The 21,168-nt window shown below is 44.4% G+C and overlaps 1 protein-coding gene across 4 annotated transcripts in view; it reads left to right on the top strand.

The window, feature by feature from the left end:
* The window catches only part of pde2a (phosphodiesterase 2A), a 267,569-nt gene that overhangs the window by 190,740 nt on the left and 55,661 nt on the right, over positions 1-21,168 (top strand). For all 4 annotated transcript variants that reach the window (XM_031896136.1, NM_001079139.1, XM_031896137.1 and 1 more), the window contains 2 exon segments: positions 3,206-3,315; positions 7,018-7,073. In XM_031896136.1, the coding sequence (XP_031751996.1) occupies positions 3,206-3,315; positions 7,018-7,073 (166 nt within the window).

Raw genomic sequence — 21,168 nt, 5'->3', positions numbered from 1 at the left:
CAGGCTTCTCCCTGCATTACATGGTTACACGGGCGTCTCCCCGCATTACATGGTTACACGGCACCGGCCTCTCCCCGCATTACATGGTTACACGGGCACCGGCCTCTCCCCGCATTACATGGTTACACGGGCACCGGCCTCTCCCCGCATTACATGGTTACACGGGCACCGGCCTCTCCCCGCATTACATGGTTTACACAGTCACCGGCCTCTCCCCGCATTACATGGTTACACGGGCTTCTCCCTGCATTACATGGTTACACGGGCGTCTCCCCGCATTACATGGTTACACGGGCACCGGCCTCTCCCCGCATTACATGGTTACACGGTCACCGGCCTCTCCCCGCATTACATGGTTACACGGGCACCGGCCTCTCCCCGCATTACATGGTTACACGGGCCTCTCCCCGCATTACATGGTTACACGGGCACCGGCCTCTCCCCGCATTACATGGTTACACGGGCACCGGCCTCTCCCCGCATTACATGGTTACACGGGCTTCTCCCTGCATTACATGGTTACACGGGCACCGGCCTCTCCCCGCATTACATGGGTACACGGGCACCGGCCTCTCCCCGCATTACATGGGTACACGGGCACCGGCCTCTCCCCGCATTACATGGTTACACGGGCACCGGCCTCTCCCCGCATTACATGGTTACACGGGCACCGGCCTCTCCCCGCATTACATGGTTACACGGGCACCGGCCTCTCCCCGCATTACATGGTTACACGGGCACCGGCCTCTCCCCGCATTACATGGTTACACGGGCACCGGCCTCTCCCTGCATTACATGGTTACACGGGCACCTCCCCGCATTACATGGTTACACGGGCACCGGCCTCTCCCCGCATTACATGGTTACACGGGCGTCTCCCCGCATTACATGGTTACACGGGCACCGGCCTCTCCCTGCATTACATGGTTACACGGGCACCGGCCTCTCCCTGCATTACATGGTTACACGGGCACCTCCCCGCATTACATGGTTACACGGGCACCGGCCTCTCCCCGCATTACATGGTTACACGGGCGTCTCCCCGCATTACATGGTTACACGGGCACCGGCCTCTCCCTGCATTACATGGTTACACGGGCGTCTCCCCGCATTACATGGGTACAGATGCCCCTGCATTCCCTTAGCCTCTGGCGCCGTGTAGCTTATGCCGGATCTGTCAGCCCCTGAGCGCTGATGCCTGGCGCGCTGCACTCTCTCCCTCTATTTATAAGAGAAAGCTGCAGTCAGAGGAGAAATTGATTTCCCGGCTATGGAATAATGTGCAGTGAAGGCCCAATTTATTTGATAGATGCTCAGGCATAAAAGAGACACACAAGCAGCGTTGGATCTGATTGTTCTGCTGAAAAAATCCTTTTATGTGTTTGTTGTGTGACTGGTACCAGGCCCTGAATGGGGGCCCAGGCTATTGTTTGGTGCTGGGGGGGCTGCTCGTCAGAAATTGGTTTCCCAGGGAGTCTGCCAATGACAAAGTAATGAACAGAGAGTTTTAGATGTTTTAGTGAGGTTACCTGGACACCCCAGAGCCAGTCTGGTAGAAAACTACAAAATCACTGGGGAAAAATACCAATTTTATGGCTATGCGAATGGTTACTAACTGGGTCAGTGACCCCGGCAACCAGGAAGAGACTGCTGAGAGGTGTCGGCATGTTAATGGGGTCTATAGAGAATTACAGGTGATAAGTAAAGGATTTATCAGCGAGAATGAAGCTTGACGTGTTTCCTTCCCCTTTAATAATAAAAAGCAGCCCAAACACCACAGATATATTTCATTTTAATGAACGTTCGGCGCTTCCCTCCCTTTCGATAAAAAGGTTTAATATTTCTCAGGTTCAGCCCAATTAAATTGATTACACAGAAACTTGAGCTTTTTAATCAAGGCTAAAGTGCGGCCGTTTAATCACCGAGAGCAGGGAATTATTTCTCTCAGACGGCGAGTTTAATTACACAGAAAGATGCGCTAAGCGCTCTCTCACCGGCGCCGCCGCCGCGACCCACGGGGTCCATTACTGAGTGACCCCCACGCCCGGCCGGGGTACGGCTATAGCCTGCTGGGGCACCAAGTAAATTGCCCCGTGCTGTGCTTATTAATTAGCTTATAGCTCTTTATGCAAATGAGAACCTTTCCTATTTGTACATAAATATTTCATAAGGTCGTTACAGTACGAGTCTCCAGCGAGGAAGGCGAACCCTAGCGGGGCGGTAATTAGGGGTAGGAACGTGCCTAGGGGCAACTGCAGCCTGGTGATAAACACAGAGCAAGAATACAACCCTATGCTTAAAGGGGATATAAACCCAGCCATGATGCTGCCCCACGGCGCCCCCTAGTTTTGCTATAGAAGTTGCCAAAAACCATCATTATAGATGCAAGGAAATTCCCCAATGAGAATTGTACTGATAAATAAGCTGATTATAAATGCAAAAGAACTGCCCAGTGAGAATGCTGATTCCCAGCACTGTGTCAGGCCCCTTGCTGGTACCTTACATATAGAGATAATGATGGCATTTTCTCCCCTCATTATATGGCACAGGAATCAGACATGGGGATAAAGGGACAGACTTGTTCAGTGCTGGGAAACTGTGCTTATTGCTCCCAACTCCAATTGCAGGAACAGAGAACAGGGAGCCGGATTTACTCACATCAGCTGGGATTCTCATTGGAGGATTTTTCGCATGTTAAAGCAGTCGCTGGCTGTGGGGATTTGGGGGAAAGTTTTATTGGGCAATATTGCTTTAAGAATACAGCCCTGATGTTGCTGGACTACAGCTCCCAGCATGCCCCAAGCTTCATTATATGTTACATTATTGTGGGATTTGTAGCCCAGTAACAACTGAGTAACATTGGGTTGAGCCGCGCTGGGCAGCAGGGTTTGTATCCCCTTTAACTAAATGACCAAAAACTTAATTAAACTTGCAAGAGGACCGACCAGTGAGAAAGCAGTTTCATAGCACTCTTGCTGTTATCTGGCATAGGGAGATTATTGTGGCCCCGTGATATGACCCTAGAATCAAACATTAGGAGGACAGACTGCTTCCCTTCTAGCTCCAGCTTCATTTGCAGAATATGAACCAGATCAAAACACCTGGGACCTTTATTGGAGGATTCTTTAGCATTGTAATAGGCATTTTATTATGTGTATATATGCGTGTAAATCTGCTCTTGGATAATATTTATTTCCCTTCCCAGGGACGCCGTTCTGCTACAGAAACGGATAGAATGCAGCGGCCTGACGCCTTCGGAGCTGTTGGGCCAACAGATGAGCAGTCTGGCAGCACCGTTACCCCCAGATAAACAAGGTAGGGGCCCGATGGTATGAAATGTAAGCTGTCATCTGTCATCTGTGAGTCACAATCTGTTGGGCATATATATATATATATCATTTCCTTGAACTATACAGATTTTCATTATCACTGATTCTACAATTTCCAGGGATAGGGAGGAGCTAATTAAAACGTAGCTAAGTTGGCAGCAGTACCATCAGCTACACCTGAAATCTACCCAAACCCTCATTGGTACGAAGCCTTATTTACATTATTCATTATTTATTTATTTAATTAATTATTACTATAAAATATCTCCTCCTTATTTTGACTCTTTGCAGCTTTCAAATGGGGGTCACTGACCCCAGCAGCCAAACCCTATTGCTCTGTGAGGCTCCAGTTTTATTGTTATTGTTACTTTTTATTCCTCATCTTTACATAGTAACATAGTAACATAGTAACATAGTAAGTTGGGTTGAAAAAAGACATACGTCCATCAAGTTCAACCATAATGCCTATACCTAACCTGCCTAACTACAAGTTGATCCAGAGGAAGGCAAAAAACCCCATCTGAAGCCTCTCTAATTTGCCTCAGAGGGGAAAAAATTCCTTCCTGACTCCAAGATGGCAATCGGACCAGTCCCTGTATCAACTTGTACTAAGAGCTATCTCCCATAACCGTGTATTCCCTCACTTGCTAAGAATCCATCCAGCCCCTTCTTAAAGCTATATAATGTATCAGCCAGTACGACTGATTCGGGGAGGGAATTCCACAACTTCACAGCTCTCACTGTAAAAAATCCTTTCCGAATATTTAAATGGAACCTCCCTTCTTCTAAACGGAGTGGGTGCCCTCGTGTCCGTTGGAAGGACCTACTGGTAAATAAAACATTAGAGAGGTTATTATATGATCCCCTTATATATTTATACATAGTTATCATGTCACCTCTTAAGCGCCTCTTCTCCAGTGTAAACAGACCCAACTTGGCCAGTCTTTCTTCATAACCGAGACTTTCCATACCCTTTACCAGCTTAGTTGCCCTTCTCTGGACCCTCTCTAACTCAATAATGTCCCGTTTGAGCACTGGAGACCAAAACTGAACAGCATATTCTAGATGGGGCCTTACCAGTGCTCTGTAAAGGGGAAGAATAACCCCCTCCTCCCGTGAATCTATACCCCTTTTAATACAGCTCAGAACCTTGTTTGCCCTTGCAGCTGCTGCCTGGCATTGCTTGCTACAGCCAAGTTTATTATCTACAAGGACTCCAAGATCCTTCTCCATTATGGATTTGCCTAGTGCAGTCCCATTAAGGTTATACGGGGCTTGCATATTTTTACATCCCAGGTGCATGACCTTACATTTATCCACATTAAATCTCATCTGCCACTTAGCTGCCCAGATTGCCAGTTGGTCAAGATCCTGCTGCAGGGATGTCACATCCTGGATAGAATTGACTGGTCTGCAGAGTTTTGTGTCATCTGCAAACACTGATACATTACTCATAATACCCTCCCCTAAGTCATTTATGAACAAATTAAACAAAAGTGGACCCAGTACAGAACCCTGAGGGACCCCACTGAGAACCTTACTCCAAGTAGAGAATGTGCCATTAACAACCACCCTCTGTACCCGATCCTGTAGCCAGTTTTCTATCCATGTGCAAACGACTTCACTAAGACCAATAGACCTTAGCTTAGAAAGCAGTCGTTTGTGGGGAACGGTATCAAATGCTTTGGCAAAATCCAAATAGATTATATCTACTGCATCCCCACTGTCCAGCTTCTTACTTACCTCATCATAAAAAGCAATTAAATTGGTCTGACATGACCTGTCCTTCATAAAGCCATGCTGATTACTGCTCATAATGCCATTCTCCACTACATAATTTTGAATGTGATCCCTTAACAAGCCTTCAAATAACTTGCCCACCACGGATGTCAAACTTACAGGCCTATAATTGCCAGGCTGAGATCTTATTCCCTTTTTAAATATGGGAGTGACATTCGCCTTCTTCCAATCACTAGGTACCATACCTGATGAAAGAGAGTCTGAGAATATCAGAAACAAGGGCCACTGCAATTCTGCCCCTAGCTCTCTCAGTACCCGAGGGTGTATTCCATCTGGCCCAGGTGCCTTGTTTACATTTATCGTGTGTAACCCTTTAAGCACCATATCCTGTGCCAACCACTGTGTAGTTGGAGCTGAGGCAACAGTGAAGCTATTGGGTGAGACTTGGCCCACTGGCTCCTCTACTGTATACACAGAAGAAAAGAACTGGTTAAGCACATCTGCCTTTTCTGTATCCGCTGTAACCATATTGTTATTATAACTCAATGGGGCCACACCCTCAACCTGCATCTTTTTACTATTAATATACTTAAAAAACTTTTTGGGGTTAGTCTTGGCCTCGGCCGCGATGCGCTCCTCATTTTCTATCTTTGCCTTCCGGATTGCTGTTTTACAACACTTGTTATAGTGTTTATATTCATTAAACGCAGCTACTGTCCCCTCTGACTTATATTTCTTAAAAGCTTTCCTTTTTTTCCCTATTAACTTCTTTACCTCAGAGTTAAGCCACATAGGGTGATTCTTAACACTTCTACTTTTTCTTATTAATGGAATGAATTGAGAACAGTAATGATTTAATATCATTTTAAATGACAACCATTTCTGCTCTGTATTTTTATCAGAAAACATAATGCCCCAATCTATGCCCTGAAGCGCTGCCCTTAAGGAGCTAAAATTTGCCTTCCTAAAATTCAGTGTCTTTGTTGCCCCCGTGTAAATTTGTTTCCTGCACCAAACATCAAATGAAATAACATTATGGTCACTATTACCCAGGGGTTCAACCACTTGCACATTTGCTATACGTTCTGGGTCATTAGAGATCACTAGATCTAGTATAGCATTGTTCCTGGTTGGCTCCTCAACAACCTGTGACATAAAGTTGTCGTGCAGCAAGTTTATAAACTTGTTCCCATTTACTGTCCTGGCAGTACTATTGCCCCAGTCAATATCAGGGTAATTAAAATCCCCCATTATTATCACTTGCCCCAAACTAGCAGCCTTTTCTATTTGCAACAGGAGCTGGGCCTCCTCCTCTTCGCTTACATTAGGGGGTCTATAGCATACCCCTACAATTAGCTTGGTAGATTCTTTACTATCTGTGAGAAGCTCAACCCATAAGGATTCAGCTCCCTCTGTTCCCCCATCACTTCCTCCTTAATATTTGCTTTTAAGTCGTGCTTAATGAACAGACACACTCCTCCTCCTTTCCTATTGCCCCTGTCCCTCCGAAACAATGTATACCCCCCAATATTAACAGCCCAGTCATGAGACTCATTCAACCAAGTTTCAGCAACACCAATCACATCATATTTTCGCTCCAACGCCAGTACCTCCAGTACCGCCAGTACCTCTTTCTATTCAGCCCCTCTCCTATTCAAATACCAGCCTCTCACTCTTAAACTACTGCCTGGTTGCTAAGAAAAATATGACCCTAGCAACCATTTGGCTGCTGAAATATTACATAGGAGAGCTACTGAACAAAAAGTTAAGTACATAAATTAAAAAATGAAGACCAATTGCAAATTGTCTCATAATATCACTGTCTACATCCTACTAAAAGTGAATTTAAAGGGGAACTACCCCTTTAAAGCCCTTGCTGCCTTAGTAACTGGCCCTCCCCTTAGTACTGCCCTTCCTTATGGCTTCTCTCCATTTGTCTTTCCTGCAGTGCTGATCCTTCCGTTACTGGACCAGGACACGGCGAGAGTGGTGTCTGTTATACTGGTGAGTCCAATCAACCCAATCCTGCCCTATTATGGGGGAATGTTCTTGTCTCAGAACCTTCTCTGGCCTCTTTATTTCTGGTTTCTGTAGAATTTGGGCTGTAGGTCCCACATGATGGGGCATTTGGCACAGAATTAAAGGGCCTCTACTCGCTGTACAGTAAAGGGGAACCCTGCCTACCTGAATACATAATGCCAATGGTGATGTTTGATGGGGGGAATAGGGGGGCTGTTTCCATGGTTTGGGCCCCTGTTCCCAATGAAACCATAAGGCTACGAGTACAATGACATTCCTGACAATTTAGTGTTTCCTACTTTATGGAACAGTTTGGGGTGGGGGGCTTTCCTTTTTCAGCAACGCCCTGACCCAAACCCAACTGAACCCGTCTGGAATGACCTGGAACTCTGACAATGAGCAAGGCTTGACCCCCAACATCACTGCCCAACCTCACTAATGCTCTTGTGGCTGAATGGGAGCAACTCCCAGCAACACTGTTCCACCATCTAGTGGGAACCTTCCCAGAAGGGTAGGGGCAGTTATAGCAGCAAGGGGAGGGGCAACCCAACTGACCCCTGTGGGATAGAACCCCGACTGTGAGCCTGACCCCCAACATCACTGCCCAACCTCACTAATGCTCTTGTGGCTGAATGGGAGCAACTCCCAGCAACACTGTTCCACCATCTAGTGGGAACCTTCCCAGAAGGGCAGGGGCAGTTATAGCAGCAAGGGGAGGGGCAACCCAACTGACCCCTGTGGGATAGAACCCCGACTGTGAGCCTGACCCCCAACATCACTGCCCAACCTCACTAATGCCCTTGTGGCTGAATGGGAGCAACTCCCAGCAACACTGTTCCAACATCTAGTGGGAACCTTCCCAGAAGGGCAGGGGCAGTTATAGCAGCATGGGGAGGGGCAACCCAACTGACCCCCTGTGGGATGGAACCCCGACTGTGAGCCTGACCCCCAACATCACTGCCCAACCTCACTAATGCCCTTGTGGCTGAATGGGAGCAACTCCCAGCAACACTGTTCCAACATCTAGTGGGAACCTTCCCAGAAGGGCAGGGGTCGGGGATGAGCCTTTTGCCATTAATAAGGGGAAATGTATCTCCCATACGAGTTTCTCCTTCTCATTCAGAGCAGCCTGTAGTACAGAAGCTTTACTTCTCCTTTAAACAAAGAAACAATGAATAAATCAGTGAAGCCAAACAGTAATCCCACCGAAAAGGCACCTAATGAGCAATTTGTTGAAAAGAAAACAAATGGGACATTAAGTTGCGGTGAGGGCTGATTTATGGAGCTTGGTTGTTGTATTCGGATAATACAGAGCTCATTGGCTGCTTCCCATTACCCCGGCTTGGAGCTCATTCATCTCTCATATTAATATGAAATGATCCTTGGCGCAGCTTTGCAAATTTCCTAATGACTGTTTTGGCCCCCTACTTGTCGTAATGCTCTTACCAAAGTATGATTAATCCTACATAATTAATTGGGGGAAGGTGCAGTTACAGAGCAGCCGGAAACCCGCTGGGACTAATTTTGAGACAAAAGTCGACTACGTTAAAGGCAAATAATTACGGAATATAACACAAAGCCGGGGGCGCCGCAGACAACATGGATGCAATGTACGGAGATTCCTGATTGTGAGTCCACTTTTAGTTAGCTATCTGGTTGCTAGGGTCCAAATGACCTTAGCAACCAGGCATTGGTTTGAATGAGAGACTGATATCATTGCTATCTGTATCATAGAGCAGTGTTATCCAACTGTAGACTCACAGGCTGACTTTGGCCCTCCCCAGTGTAATGGCCCCTGACCTATTCATGAGATCCATTGACTTCTGTGTAGGACTTTTCCTGACCCATTAGGCACTAATGAAATATTAATTGCGGATTTTGTTACGCTGACTGTAATATAGAGCGACTCTCATGTAAGGAATAGTAGAAAGTCAATTTTCATTTCACTATAATGGAAATCTATGGACCATATCCTTATCTAAAAGGGAAAGTTTTTTTTTTTAGCAAAAGAAAGCAAGGCATTTTAGAAATAATGCTGCCAGAAAGTAAGATAAATTGGTGTGAAAGTAGCTTGACAGTTAAAGTACAACCTTGACGTTTAAAAAAAAAAAAGAAATGATGAAGAGTCTCCACCTTGGAGATCATAAAGAATGCCACGTTGGAGATCATGAAGAATGAAGAGTGCCACCTTGGAGATCTTGAAGAGTGCCACCTTGGAGATCTTGAAGAGTGCCACCTTGGAGATCATAAAGAATGCCACGTTGGAGATCATGAAGAATGAAGAGTGCCACCTTGGGGATCATAAGGAGTGCCACCTTGGGGATCATGAAGAGTGCCACCTTGGAGATCATGAAGAGTGCCACCTTGGAGATCATGAAGAGTGCCACCTTGGAGATCATGAAGAGTGCCACCTTGGAGATCATGAAGAGTGCCACCTTGGAGATCATGAAGAGTGCCACCTTGGAGATCAGGAAGAGTGCCACCTTGGAGATCAGGAAGAGTGCCACCTTGGAGATCAGGAAGAGTACCACCTTGGAGATCAGAAGATGGTAGATCATGAAGAGTGCCACCTTGGAGATCATGAAGAGTAGGACCGTGGAGATCAGGAAGAGTACCACCTTGGAGATCAGAAGATGGTAAATCATGAAGAGTGCCACCTTGAAGATCATGAAGAGTAGGACCGTGGAGATCATGAAGAGTACCACCTTGGAGATCAGGAAGAGTACCACCTTGGGGATCTTGAAGAGTACAAGCTGGGAGATCAGGAAGAGTACCACCTTGGAGATCAGAAGATGGTAGATCATGAAGAGTGCCACCTTGAAGATCATGAAGAGTAGGACCGTGGAGATCAGGAAGAGTACCACCTTGGAGATCAGGAAGAGTACCACCTTGGAGATCAGGAAGAGTACCACCTTGGGGATCTTGAAGAGTACAAGCTGGGAGATCAGGAAGAGTACCACCTTGGAGATCAGAAGATGATAGATCATGAAGAGTGCCACCTTGGAGATCATGAAGAGTAGGACCGTGGAGATCAGGAAGAGTGCCAACTGGGAGACCATGAAGAGTGCCACTTTAAACATCATAAAGAGTAACATTATGGAGAATGAGATAATGAATGAAGGGAGAATACATAGCAGAAACCTGAAAGAGACATATATTGTTTGATTTTATTGGATATTTGGCTTAGGTGGCTGCTCAGTCACGTACCAGTATCACATTACCTGCTGCGCGCAGCTTTAGGCAAGAAGTTGTTAATGAAGCTTTGCATTATGGATCGGCAGCACTGCAAAACAGCCGGGGAAATGATATTTATATTTTGTCCAGGTGCCAGCTGCCTGTTTAACCACCAATCGATTCTCCCATTGGGTTTATTTAATTTTCTGCAATGCAGCGAGACAAATTGGCACGAATTCCTTTAGCAGCGAGCTGCACGGGGCGCCCAGGAGCATCACAAACTTGTATTTTGTGCGAGTGCTTCATGCGCCCGGAGCAGAAGGAGTGTTTGTTTCTCAAGCTATTTCTCTTGCTGATACAAGAACGAGAGTCTCGGAGAAACAGAACGGGCCTCTCGGTTTTATTCACACACTTTGTCCTTGTATCACCTCCATTATTTATGTCTCTGTTTACCCTTTAGGACAAGAAGGATATCTAGATATATATTCTTTCCATCTCTATCCACAGAACATAGGTATTCACTTATACACAGTGACTGACGGGCTGAAAAATGAGAAAAAGTGGAGCAGAAAGTGGGTATATGGGCCGTCGGGCCGAGGACCACATCAATGAGTCAATGCATTCCCTAGTCCAATGGGAAAATGAAACCTGCCAGATCAAGATCTGCCCAAATTAAGGCCAGATAATGGTGGGAGTGCCCAACGGTCTGACGGACCCAAATCGGCAGCTGAAATCTGCCCCTGTTTAGCCACCTTTAGCCCTTTCATGTCTCCATTGTGATATTGAAACAAATGTTTACCCAGAGGCCTTGCCTTTTTGCTTGGGCCCTCTGCTTTATTTAAAGATATATGGGCCATAATTGCTTGAACAGATCTACTACTGGATATAGGCTCTGAAATTCTCTTCTACATAGTAAGTTGGGTTGAAAAAAGACGTACGTCCATCACGTTCAACCATAATGCCTATATATAACCTGCCTAACTGCCAGTTGATCCAGAGGAAGGCAAAAACCCCATCTGAGCACCTCTTTCTTTAGAAACTCACAGCTCACTCAAATAGTCCCCATAGTCTTACTGTTGCCCAAATGTTTCAAATCTGACTTGGTTACGGGGCAACTAGTATGTGTGCCACATAATGGAAAATCTCCTTTTATTTGTTTCATTGATTTTATTGCTTTTGATCTCCTCAAATGATTTTGTACTAAGAAATCCCTCCGCTTTGGGGGCCCTTTAGAACTTGGTTGTGGGTGTGGGAATATGTTTTTATCGCCTGATACAGAATCACCTTGATCCAGGGACTGGTCCGATTGCCATCTTGGAGTCAGGAAGGAATTAGAGAGGCTTCAGATGGGGTTTTCGCCTTCCTCTGGATCAACTAGCAGTTAGGCAGGTTATATATAGGCATTATGGTTGAACTTGATGGATGGATGTCTTTTTTCAACCTAATTTACTATGTTACTATGTAATTACGGTTGAATTTAAGTTTTTGGAAGTGGTGAAAATTTTTGTAAATCTCCAATACGTTTGGCATGAATAAAAACTCGAGAGAAACACAGGATTTCTTTTCTTTATTTTGTGTACACATGTTCTTAGGTATTAGACTTTCTTCTCTCAGAAAAATCTTTCAGGGCACGGCATGAGTCTGCTCAGTTTGCTCCTTTCTCCTCCTGCCTTCTCCTCCCATCTCTACTCTCTCCCCCTCCCAACTCTGCTGTAATCTGAGCTACCAGCAGCCAGAGCTGCAGCACCAGGCTAAAATGGCAGCCGCTATCTTAAACAAACAGAGGGAGCTTCTAGGGCTGTTACTCAGGTATGGTAAAGCTTTCTGCAGAATAAATATAGCGGTCTAGCTTGCAAATGGCTTTCCTTCTCCTATAAGGAGGTGCAATTCTGAGATCTGCATATATTCACCAAGTCAAACTTATAAGAAAAGGAAAAAATATTTTTCTCAGAGGACTTGGATTTGGTCTGGTGTGGGGAATGTTTGCCAAAGCACTGTCTCTTGGGCTTTTGATCTGAAGGACCCAAATCTGCAGCTGATATCTGCCCATGTAAGGCTGCCTTAACTCTAGTAACATTATATACGAAAGAGGACCACAAGCCTGGCTTCTCTTATCACTCCATTATGTGACAGTGTCTCTGACATGGAGAACAGACCGGACCTAGAGCAAATGTAAGTGCCCATCAGATGGAAGATCACCAGAACGTTGCCGTCTCTCGCTCTCTCATTGCTGTAATCATTTCCTGCTGGGAACAAATTGGCTGAGCCATTGCTATAATAAGAAACAAATTGCTGCCTGTTTACCATTCTGTATAATGACTTCTTGCATCCGGGGGGCACTTATTTTAGAGATGAGAGGCCGGAGTTGGCTCGGAACATGTAGGCTTTACATCTTGGGGTTAAGAGGAACACGGGTAGGAGGAGGTTACGCAGCTTCCATCACGTCATGATCATAGGGAGGTCTAACTATTGTTGAGAGAGTTGTGCCTCCGCTGGAAATAATAATGAGCCTCCTCAGCTCTAATCAGAAATATTCTTATTTATCTAACATTTACCAGCTGGGAATGCAGAGGAACCATCGTTATTACACAGAAAGTTCTAGTGGATTTTGGAAGTCTCCTCCCTTGTTGATCAGGGACCACAATCCTTCCATTTATTGGCTTAGTTCTTCTTTAGACAATACACTATAATGGGGAGGGCATACCCTTACCCCCCAGGTATCTATCCCTCTTTTACTAGTACAAGTATGGGATCCCTTATCCGGAAACCCGTTATTCAGAAAGCTCCAAATTTAGGAATGCCCGTCTCCCATAGACTCCATTTTAATGTAATAATAAAACAGTACCTGTACTTGATCCCAACTAAGATATAATTACCCCTTATTGGGGCAGAACAGCCCTATTGGGTTTATTTAATGGTTAAATGATTCCCTTTTCTCTGTAATAATAAAACAGTACCTGTACTTGATCCCAACTAAGATATAATTACCCCTTATTGGGGCAGAACAGCCCTATTGGGTTTATTTAATGGTTAAATGATTCCCTTTTCTCTGTAGTAATATCCCTTGGTCCCGAGCATTCTGGATAATGGGTCCTGCTGGCTGCTGATTGGCATTGCTTGCTACAGCCAAGTCCATTAAATACAGGTTCTCCAAGCCCTTCTGGATTGAGGGTATCAGTTGCCTGTATGTAACATCCAAACACATAGGGGTATTGTGTTTATCTTCTTTTCATTCCGCTTATGAGTAGGAACTACAGCGCCCCCTGATGGACAAAAAAGCCATTTGCCTTTCTGCTAAGGACGCAAGCTCTTCTGCCGCTTATGAGTGGGACCTACAGCTCCCCCTGATGGCCAAAAAGCCATTTGCCTTTCTGCTAAGGACGCAAGCTCTTCTGAGCCCTTTCCTGATTGGCTTAATCTCTATCACTGTGGACACAAATTAGTATTATGAATTTTCCACATTTCCCCTTTGCCTCTGAGTAACATTAATAAGGCAACATGGGTCTCAGAGATAATACTTTCAAACACCAGCCGCCCCAGTTCCTCCCGGCCGAACAGACGAAGGGAAATGGGCTTTCGCATATTGAATATAAATTGAGAAATTATTAAGGAAAGGACACAGCTGCCGGTGTTGTTTTGTGTGCGGCTGTAGATTTTGCCTGTAGAAAACACATTTTAGCTTTCTAAAAGCAGAGTTGGGCACATCGTACAGAACCTGAATGTACAGTGGGTTACAAATAAGCGTTAGAAATGAACATGGCCACGCACAAGCCAATTTAGTTGCCCATTGTGGTCTTTGGGCAAGCGCAGGAGCGAGTCTGGGCACCCAGTAATCCCACTATGGGCAGATGGCTAGGGAGTGGGTACAATGAGGAGAGTTGGGTTGAATTTCTGATGATTGTTTCTTCAGCAACTCCTTGTGAATAAGTCATTTAGTATTGGCAGCAAGTTCTACAGGGAGGGACTGGTTTACTCACACTACGCAAATCTGACCCAGTAAAGAGAAGAAAAAGAGTAGAAACATATTCCAGCCTGTGTGAATCCATTTTAAACCATTTACAACAGTTGAGGTGCTAGTACCTCATTTTGGCCAAAAAATGTTAACTCACGTGCCACGTCAAGGCCCCTCGTTTACTGTCCTACACTGTTAAACAGCCTAGTGGTAGAACAGGGTTGACTTACCCTTTGTACTCAGGAACTATAGTAGAAACATTTTCAATCATTGACCCCCCCCCCCAACCCAGCAACAATGTGCATAAAGGGCGTCACATTGCCCGAAACATGTTGTGTATTTTGGTCTGAAATAAATAGCATTTTAGCAGAATTCTGCTTTATGGTGCTCTCCTTTATATTTGGAATGTGCATTAAGTGGTGGAACCAACCACTTTCTCTTACCCTTTGTACAAATGAACAATAGAAACATTTTCAATCATTGACCCCCCAGCAACAATATGTATTATGTGCAACTGAGTAGTGGAACCCAACCGTGTTCTCTTACCCTTTGTACTCAGGAACTTTAGGAACATTTTCTATCAATGACCCCCCAGCAACAATGTGCATCATGTGCAACTGAGTGGTGGAACCCAACCATGTTCTCTTACCCTTTGTACTCAGGAACTTTAGGAACATTTTCTATCAATGACCCCCCAGCAACAATGTGCATTATGTGCAACTGAGTGGTGGAACCCAACCATGTTCTCTTACCCTTTGTACTCAGGAACTTTAGGAACATTTTCTATCAATGACCCCCCAGCAACAATGTGCATTATGTGCAACTGAGTGGTGGAACCCAACCATGTTCTCTTACCCTTTGTACTCAGGAACTTTAGGAACATTTTCTATCAATGACCCCCCAGCAACAATGTGCATCATGTGCAACTGAGTGGTGGAACCCAACCATGTTCTCTTACCCTTTGTACTCAGGAACTTTAGGAACATTTTCTATCAATGACCCCCCAGCAACAATGTGCATTATGTGCAACTGAGTGGTGGAACCCAACCATGTTCTCTTACCCTTTGTACTCAGGAACTTTAGGAACATTTTCTATCAATGACCCCCCAGCAACAATGTGCATTATGTGCAACTGAGTGGTGGAACCCAACCATGTTCTCTTACACTTTGTACTCAGGAACTTTAGGAACATTTTCTATCAATGACCCCCCAGCAACAATGTGCATCATGCGCAACTGAGTGGTGGAACCCAACCATTTTCACTTACCCTTCTGGTGGAATAATAGAAGCCAACTTGGTTTTTGCAGTTTTCTCCATGTTGCCAAGGGATATCGGTGTGTCTGTTGGGAGGATTTAAAAGTTAGAAAACTGCGCAGAGAGAGCAACTTTTTATTTTAATACTCAGAACATATTTATGTACCTGTTTTCAATGGGCAGCCCTGAATTGTTGACCCCATACAAGTGTAGGAGCTACCCTAGATAGGGACAGGAAATTGAACTGGAATGTAAAGGTCACCATACACGGGCCAATTGTAGCTGCCCATATGGGTCCCTTGGACCGATTTGGCAGCTTATCGGCCCATGTAGGGGCAGAAACGATGGCCATACCGACTGATATCTGGCCTGAAATTGGCCAGATATCGATCGGGCAGGTTAAAAGGTTCAGTCAGATCGGGGACCACATCGGCTCGTTGATGTGGTCCCCGAACCGACTGCCCCATTGCCGCCATTATACATGTTCCCCAATATCGCCCACCTGTAGGTGGGGATATCTGTTGAAGATCCGCTCACTTGGTGACCTCACAAAGCGAGCAAATCTTCACGTGTATGAGGACCTTTAGTATGGGTAGACAAGTAGGTGAGGCCTATATGGTTTGGGGCATGGTCTTAAATGTCTTGAAATATTTTTGGAGAGATTCGTTTTTGATAAGGAGCCTCCCATAGGAACACAACTTGTGGCAGATATTAAAGTTCATCAAAATTATGGCCAAAAAAGTCCAGTGAGAAGTAGTCTGGGTTGAGCCAAAATGGCTGAATGAAAATGAAGAATAAAAAACGTTGGAAAATGCAATGCACACGTAATATTTTGGCCAAAAGCAGCCACTTTCTCCCCAGGAATGTAGACAAGAATATTTGTTACAACAAATGAAATCATGTTTTCTATGGGGAGCTTGAAAGACCTTTTGATATCTTTATCAAGATGACGGCACCGGCAGTTTGTTTGAAACCCAAAGGTCAGCCACGAGCAGAAATGTAAATGTGCTTGAATACGGGGGTAACGGAACAAGAGAGATCCTATCTGGATTTACACAGCGGCTCCATGGAGTATCTATATCCATTGTGTAAAGGAACCCCCCTGATAGTAGCCGTATTGCTTCCGTACATCTGCGCTACGATAAGCCGCGTAGCCAAGCAATGGATCAGGAATAAACCTTAGAGAGAGACTAATGCCACTTCACACAGGGCTGGTTTGATCTCCCAGTCCCCTATCTCCGAGTGTAAATGGAAATTGTGAGCAGAATGGCTTTTAAATGACGCATGGCCGACACGATAAAACTTATCAACAGGGACACAAGCGCGGCGCGAGCCGGCGGAGGGGCTGCCATGATATAATGGAACCTTTCAGATATTTATTAAGTGATTCCGCACACTTCAATATTTCAAGAGTTATAAAGACCAGCAGAGTAAGAAACAATTCTTTGAAATTGTTGAGTAAAAGTTTTTTTAAATTACATCTCCGGAGAGTTACTGAAGCCTGAACGTCTCTCCGTGACCCTAATGTTCCATGAGAAAGCAGCCGTCCTATCCCGGCCTGTATTCTTATTCCTACTTAACTTCTAAAGTAGCAACGGCACCGAGAAATACGGCCGCCGCCGAAATGAGAAATAAAAAATCGACGCCCCTTCGCCCTTTTCCCGTGGATACGAAAAGCCATGGAAGTTCACGGCGAGTTTACTCGGCCCCGAGATTACTAGGAAAGTGTGACCTCTGGCGCCGAATATCCTTGGGAAATGATTTGCTTTGTATTCAGAACGGCTAAACGCAGATGAATGGCTTTATCGATGTTCCCCGTAAGGTGAGGAACCAGCAGTGAAGAATCATTATTTAAAAGGAAGAAAGAAAATCATTATTTAAAAAAAAAGAGAGAGGAATAATGTGCTGTTAAATAAGCCTGGGAAATATATTTACATCGTCTATGTCTTGGCTGAAACTCTAAAACCTGTGGGAGGGTTAGAAATTGGCTGGTAGCCACCATAGTTGCCCTGGTACACATGGAGTCAGCAGGTATTTAGCCAATGACTCTTCTGCTTCTACATCTCCTCCTTCCACTGCTCTTGGATCTCCTCTCTAGTCCATAACTAGTAGTTCCCAAACATAGTAACATACATAGTAACATAGTAAGTTAGGTTGAAAAAAGACATACGTCCATCACGTTCAACCATAATGCCTATATACAGTATAACCTGCCTAACTGTCAGTTGATCCAGAGAAAGGCGAAAACCCCATCTGAAGCCTCTCTAATTTGCCCCAGAGGGGAAAAAATTCCTTCCTGACTCCAAGATGGCAATCGGACCAGTCCCTGGGTCAACTTGTACGGGGCCCTGGGGGCATTAGGAACAGTTGCCCGGGGCGCTCAGCATGAAAGCCAGTTGGGTGAGATTTGGGGAGAATACCTATTTGCTTTTCTAGATACAAAGCCCAGCTTGAAGGTCAGTTAGGGAGTGATTTGGGGTGAAAATATATTCAATGCCCTGTATATTCTTGTAACTATCACTTAATAACTGATACACCAATGTTTCCTATTTCTGTAACCTTGTTATCAGCTAAGGAACCTCCAAGGGGTAATTGGGCTGAGAAAGTCCAACAAATACTGAGATACAGGTATGGGATCCGTTATCTGGAAACCCGTGGAAAGCATGTCTCCCAAAGACTCCATTTTAATCAAATAATTCAGATTTTTTAAATTGATTTCCCTTTTCTCTGTAATAATAAAACAGTACCTGTACTTGATCCCAACTAAGATATAATTACCCCTTATTGGGGGCAGAACAGCCCTATTGGGTTTATTTAATGGTTAAATGATTCCCTTTTCTCTGTAATAATAAAACAGTACCTGTACTTGATCCCAACTAAGATATAATTACCCCTTATTGGGGGCAGAACAGCCCTATTGGGTTTATTTAATGGTTAAATGATTCCCTTTTCTCTGTAATAATAAAACAGTACCTGTACTTGATCCCAACTAAGATATAATTACCCCTTATTGGGGCAGAACAGCCCTATTGGGTTTATTTAATGGTTAAATGATTCCCTTTTCTCTGTAATAATAAAACAGTACCTGTACTTGATCCCAACTAAGATATAATTACCCCTTATTGGGGCAGAACAGCCCTATTGGGTTTATTTCATGGTTAAATGATCCCCTTTTCTCTGTAATAATAAAACAGTACCTGTACTTGATCCCAACTAAGATGTAATTACCCCTTATTGGGGCAGAACAGCCCTATTGGGTTTATTTCATGGTTAAATGATCCCCTTTTCTCTGTAATAATAAAACAGTACCTGTACTTGATCCCAACTAAGATATAATTACCCCTTATTGGGGGCAGAACAACCCTATTGGGTTTATTTAATGGTTAAATGATTCCCTTTTCTCTGTAATAATAAAACAGTACCTGTACTTGATCCCAACTAAGATATAATTACCCCTTATTGGGGCAGAACAGCCCTATTGGGTTTATTTCATGGTTAAATGATTCCCTTTTCTCTGTAATAATAAAACAGTACCTGTACTTGATCCCAACTAAGATATAATTACCCCTTATTGGGGGCAGAACAATCCTGTTGGGTTTAATTAATGTTTTATTTTTTTTAAATAGATTTAAGGTATGAAGATCCAAGTTACGGAAAGACCCCTTATCCGGAATACCCTTGGTCCCGAGTATTCTGGATAACGGGTCCTATACCTGTACTAATAAGTCCAGAAACCTCTAAACGGCTACTTGCCTTTTGGCTCTTGAGAGTAAAAATGTGCCCAAAACCACCTTAAAACCTCAGCAGAAGTATTTGGTCATCATATCGCAATATCAGCAAAGTCTGTCTTGATGCATTTCCCACCAATGATACTTTGTTTTATGTAGAACAGTGAAAGCCAACAGCTGGTTGGTGCCCTTGGGTTACTAAACTCAGGGCAAAACTCTGGCCGTTATGCTATTAAAACTTGGCAAATTCCGAGAGATGGTGGTTCTTATGTAAAGCAGGCTCTGCCCTACTGGCTGATGGAGGTCAGTAAGAGCCAATAATAATTAGGGAAAATTATAGCAATACGTCTCTATAACAGACAGCAATGAGGAAATAATAGAGAGAAGGAAAAGGCTGAGAGACGGGAGGGTTGATGTCTGCATATTAATTGCTTTCTGAATAATTTCATAATCTTTGGGCTTTATATTAAGCACAAAGGAACGTGGTGTCTGTTTGAGCCTTGGCCATTTCGGCACTCTTTGTTGGGCATCTACAGTTACTGTAACGATGTGTCCTGCTCAGAGTTGGTGACACTTACACTCCCATGGCCCGAGGTGGCTGGGCCAACGACTGAAGTCCTTATTGAGCATCTGTGGCCTCAGGAGCCCCATTCCTTTTGTCTCTGCACTTTCCTGCATCTCTCATGGCCCCTCACCCTACTCCGGCCTAGCCTTCTGTTGAGAAAAGTCCACACTTGGCTGGTACATTCATCCAGTTTTACAGTGGGATTGAGAGGGTGAAGGTATTGCTTTTATGCCAATGGGTTGGTTATAAAGATTTTCATTCATCCAGGTCATGGTATATCTAGTATAAATAAATCTAAAGCAACTGGACTTGTTAGGTAATCATTGAAGATGTTTCACTACTCATCCGAGCAGCTTCTTCAGTTCAACTGACTGGTATGGGAAGTCCTCAGCATATATACTCTTCCACTAATCCAATCACCTCTCTGAAGAGTTACAATGTGCCATTGTGATTGGATTAGTGGAAGAGTTCATATGCTGAGGGCTTCCCATACCAGTCAGTTGAACTGAAGAAGCTGCTCGGATGAGTAGTGAAACGTCTTTAATGATTACTGAACAAGTCCAGTTGCTTTAGATTTATTTATACTAGATACAATGGGTTGGTTGTCTCCTTAGCATAAGGCCTTCACCCCAACTCTCACTGGTGCAGTTAGTAGATATATAGAAGTAGTTATATAGATACACAGCTTGGTAGAGAGCTCTCTTCTCCCCCCAGGCCATTCAGAAGATGGAGACAGATAAGGACATTATTGTTGTATGTGTTAGTATCACTTTTGGGAACATACCACATCTGGCCTCACTCTAGAGAAGGAGATACGTTGTCCTCTCGGTACTAGGCTTCTTCCTTTACCTGCACTAGTTCTTGTTTTCTCATTTTTGGTTTCCTATGCCCCCAATAATTCTAAGTCTTATTTTCACTTTCTTTCCTTTCCACACCTACTTGTCTCTGTCCCTTCTTTCCACTAAGGATCTTCTTATTCTGCCCAGTCCCTCAATTCCTTTATTTTGTCTACTTATTCCATAATGTCTCTCTTCCTATCAATTCCTCCTGTCCTCTTTATTTTCCTTTGCCTTGTTCCATGATTGCACCTCTATCGTCTCTATCACTCCCATACTTTACCAAGCCCTTCTTCCATTTTGCCATTGCACCATCTCCAACCTTTTTCCTTTTTTTCTGAGCCTGGACTTGCCACTTCCCAGGGTATCTGACCAATCGCTGAACCTTGACACTGTCCTGTTATCTCACTAGTGCCAACATCTTTTGGTCTAATCACATTCTCCTACAATGGTTTTTGTATGTACTTCTAGTTGGGTGACCAAGAAGGTGGCATGGAAACACTCACAGCCCCATCAGAAGAAACATTATAACTCAACCAACCTTCTTGGCCATCATGGCTTCCCTCTTGCT

This window comes from Xenopus tropicalis, chromosome 2 (genome assembly GCF_000004195.4).
Source record: "Xenopus tropicalis strain Nigerian chromosome 2, UCB_Xtro_10.0, whole genome shotgun sequence".
NCBI lineage: Eukaryota > Metazoa > Chordata > Amphibia > Anura > Pipidae > Xenopus > Xenopus tropicalis.
This window is presented reverse-complemented; position numbering and strand designations above follow the sequence as displayed.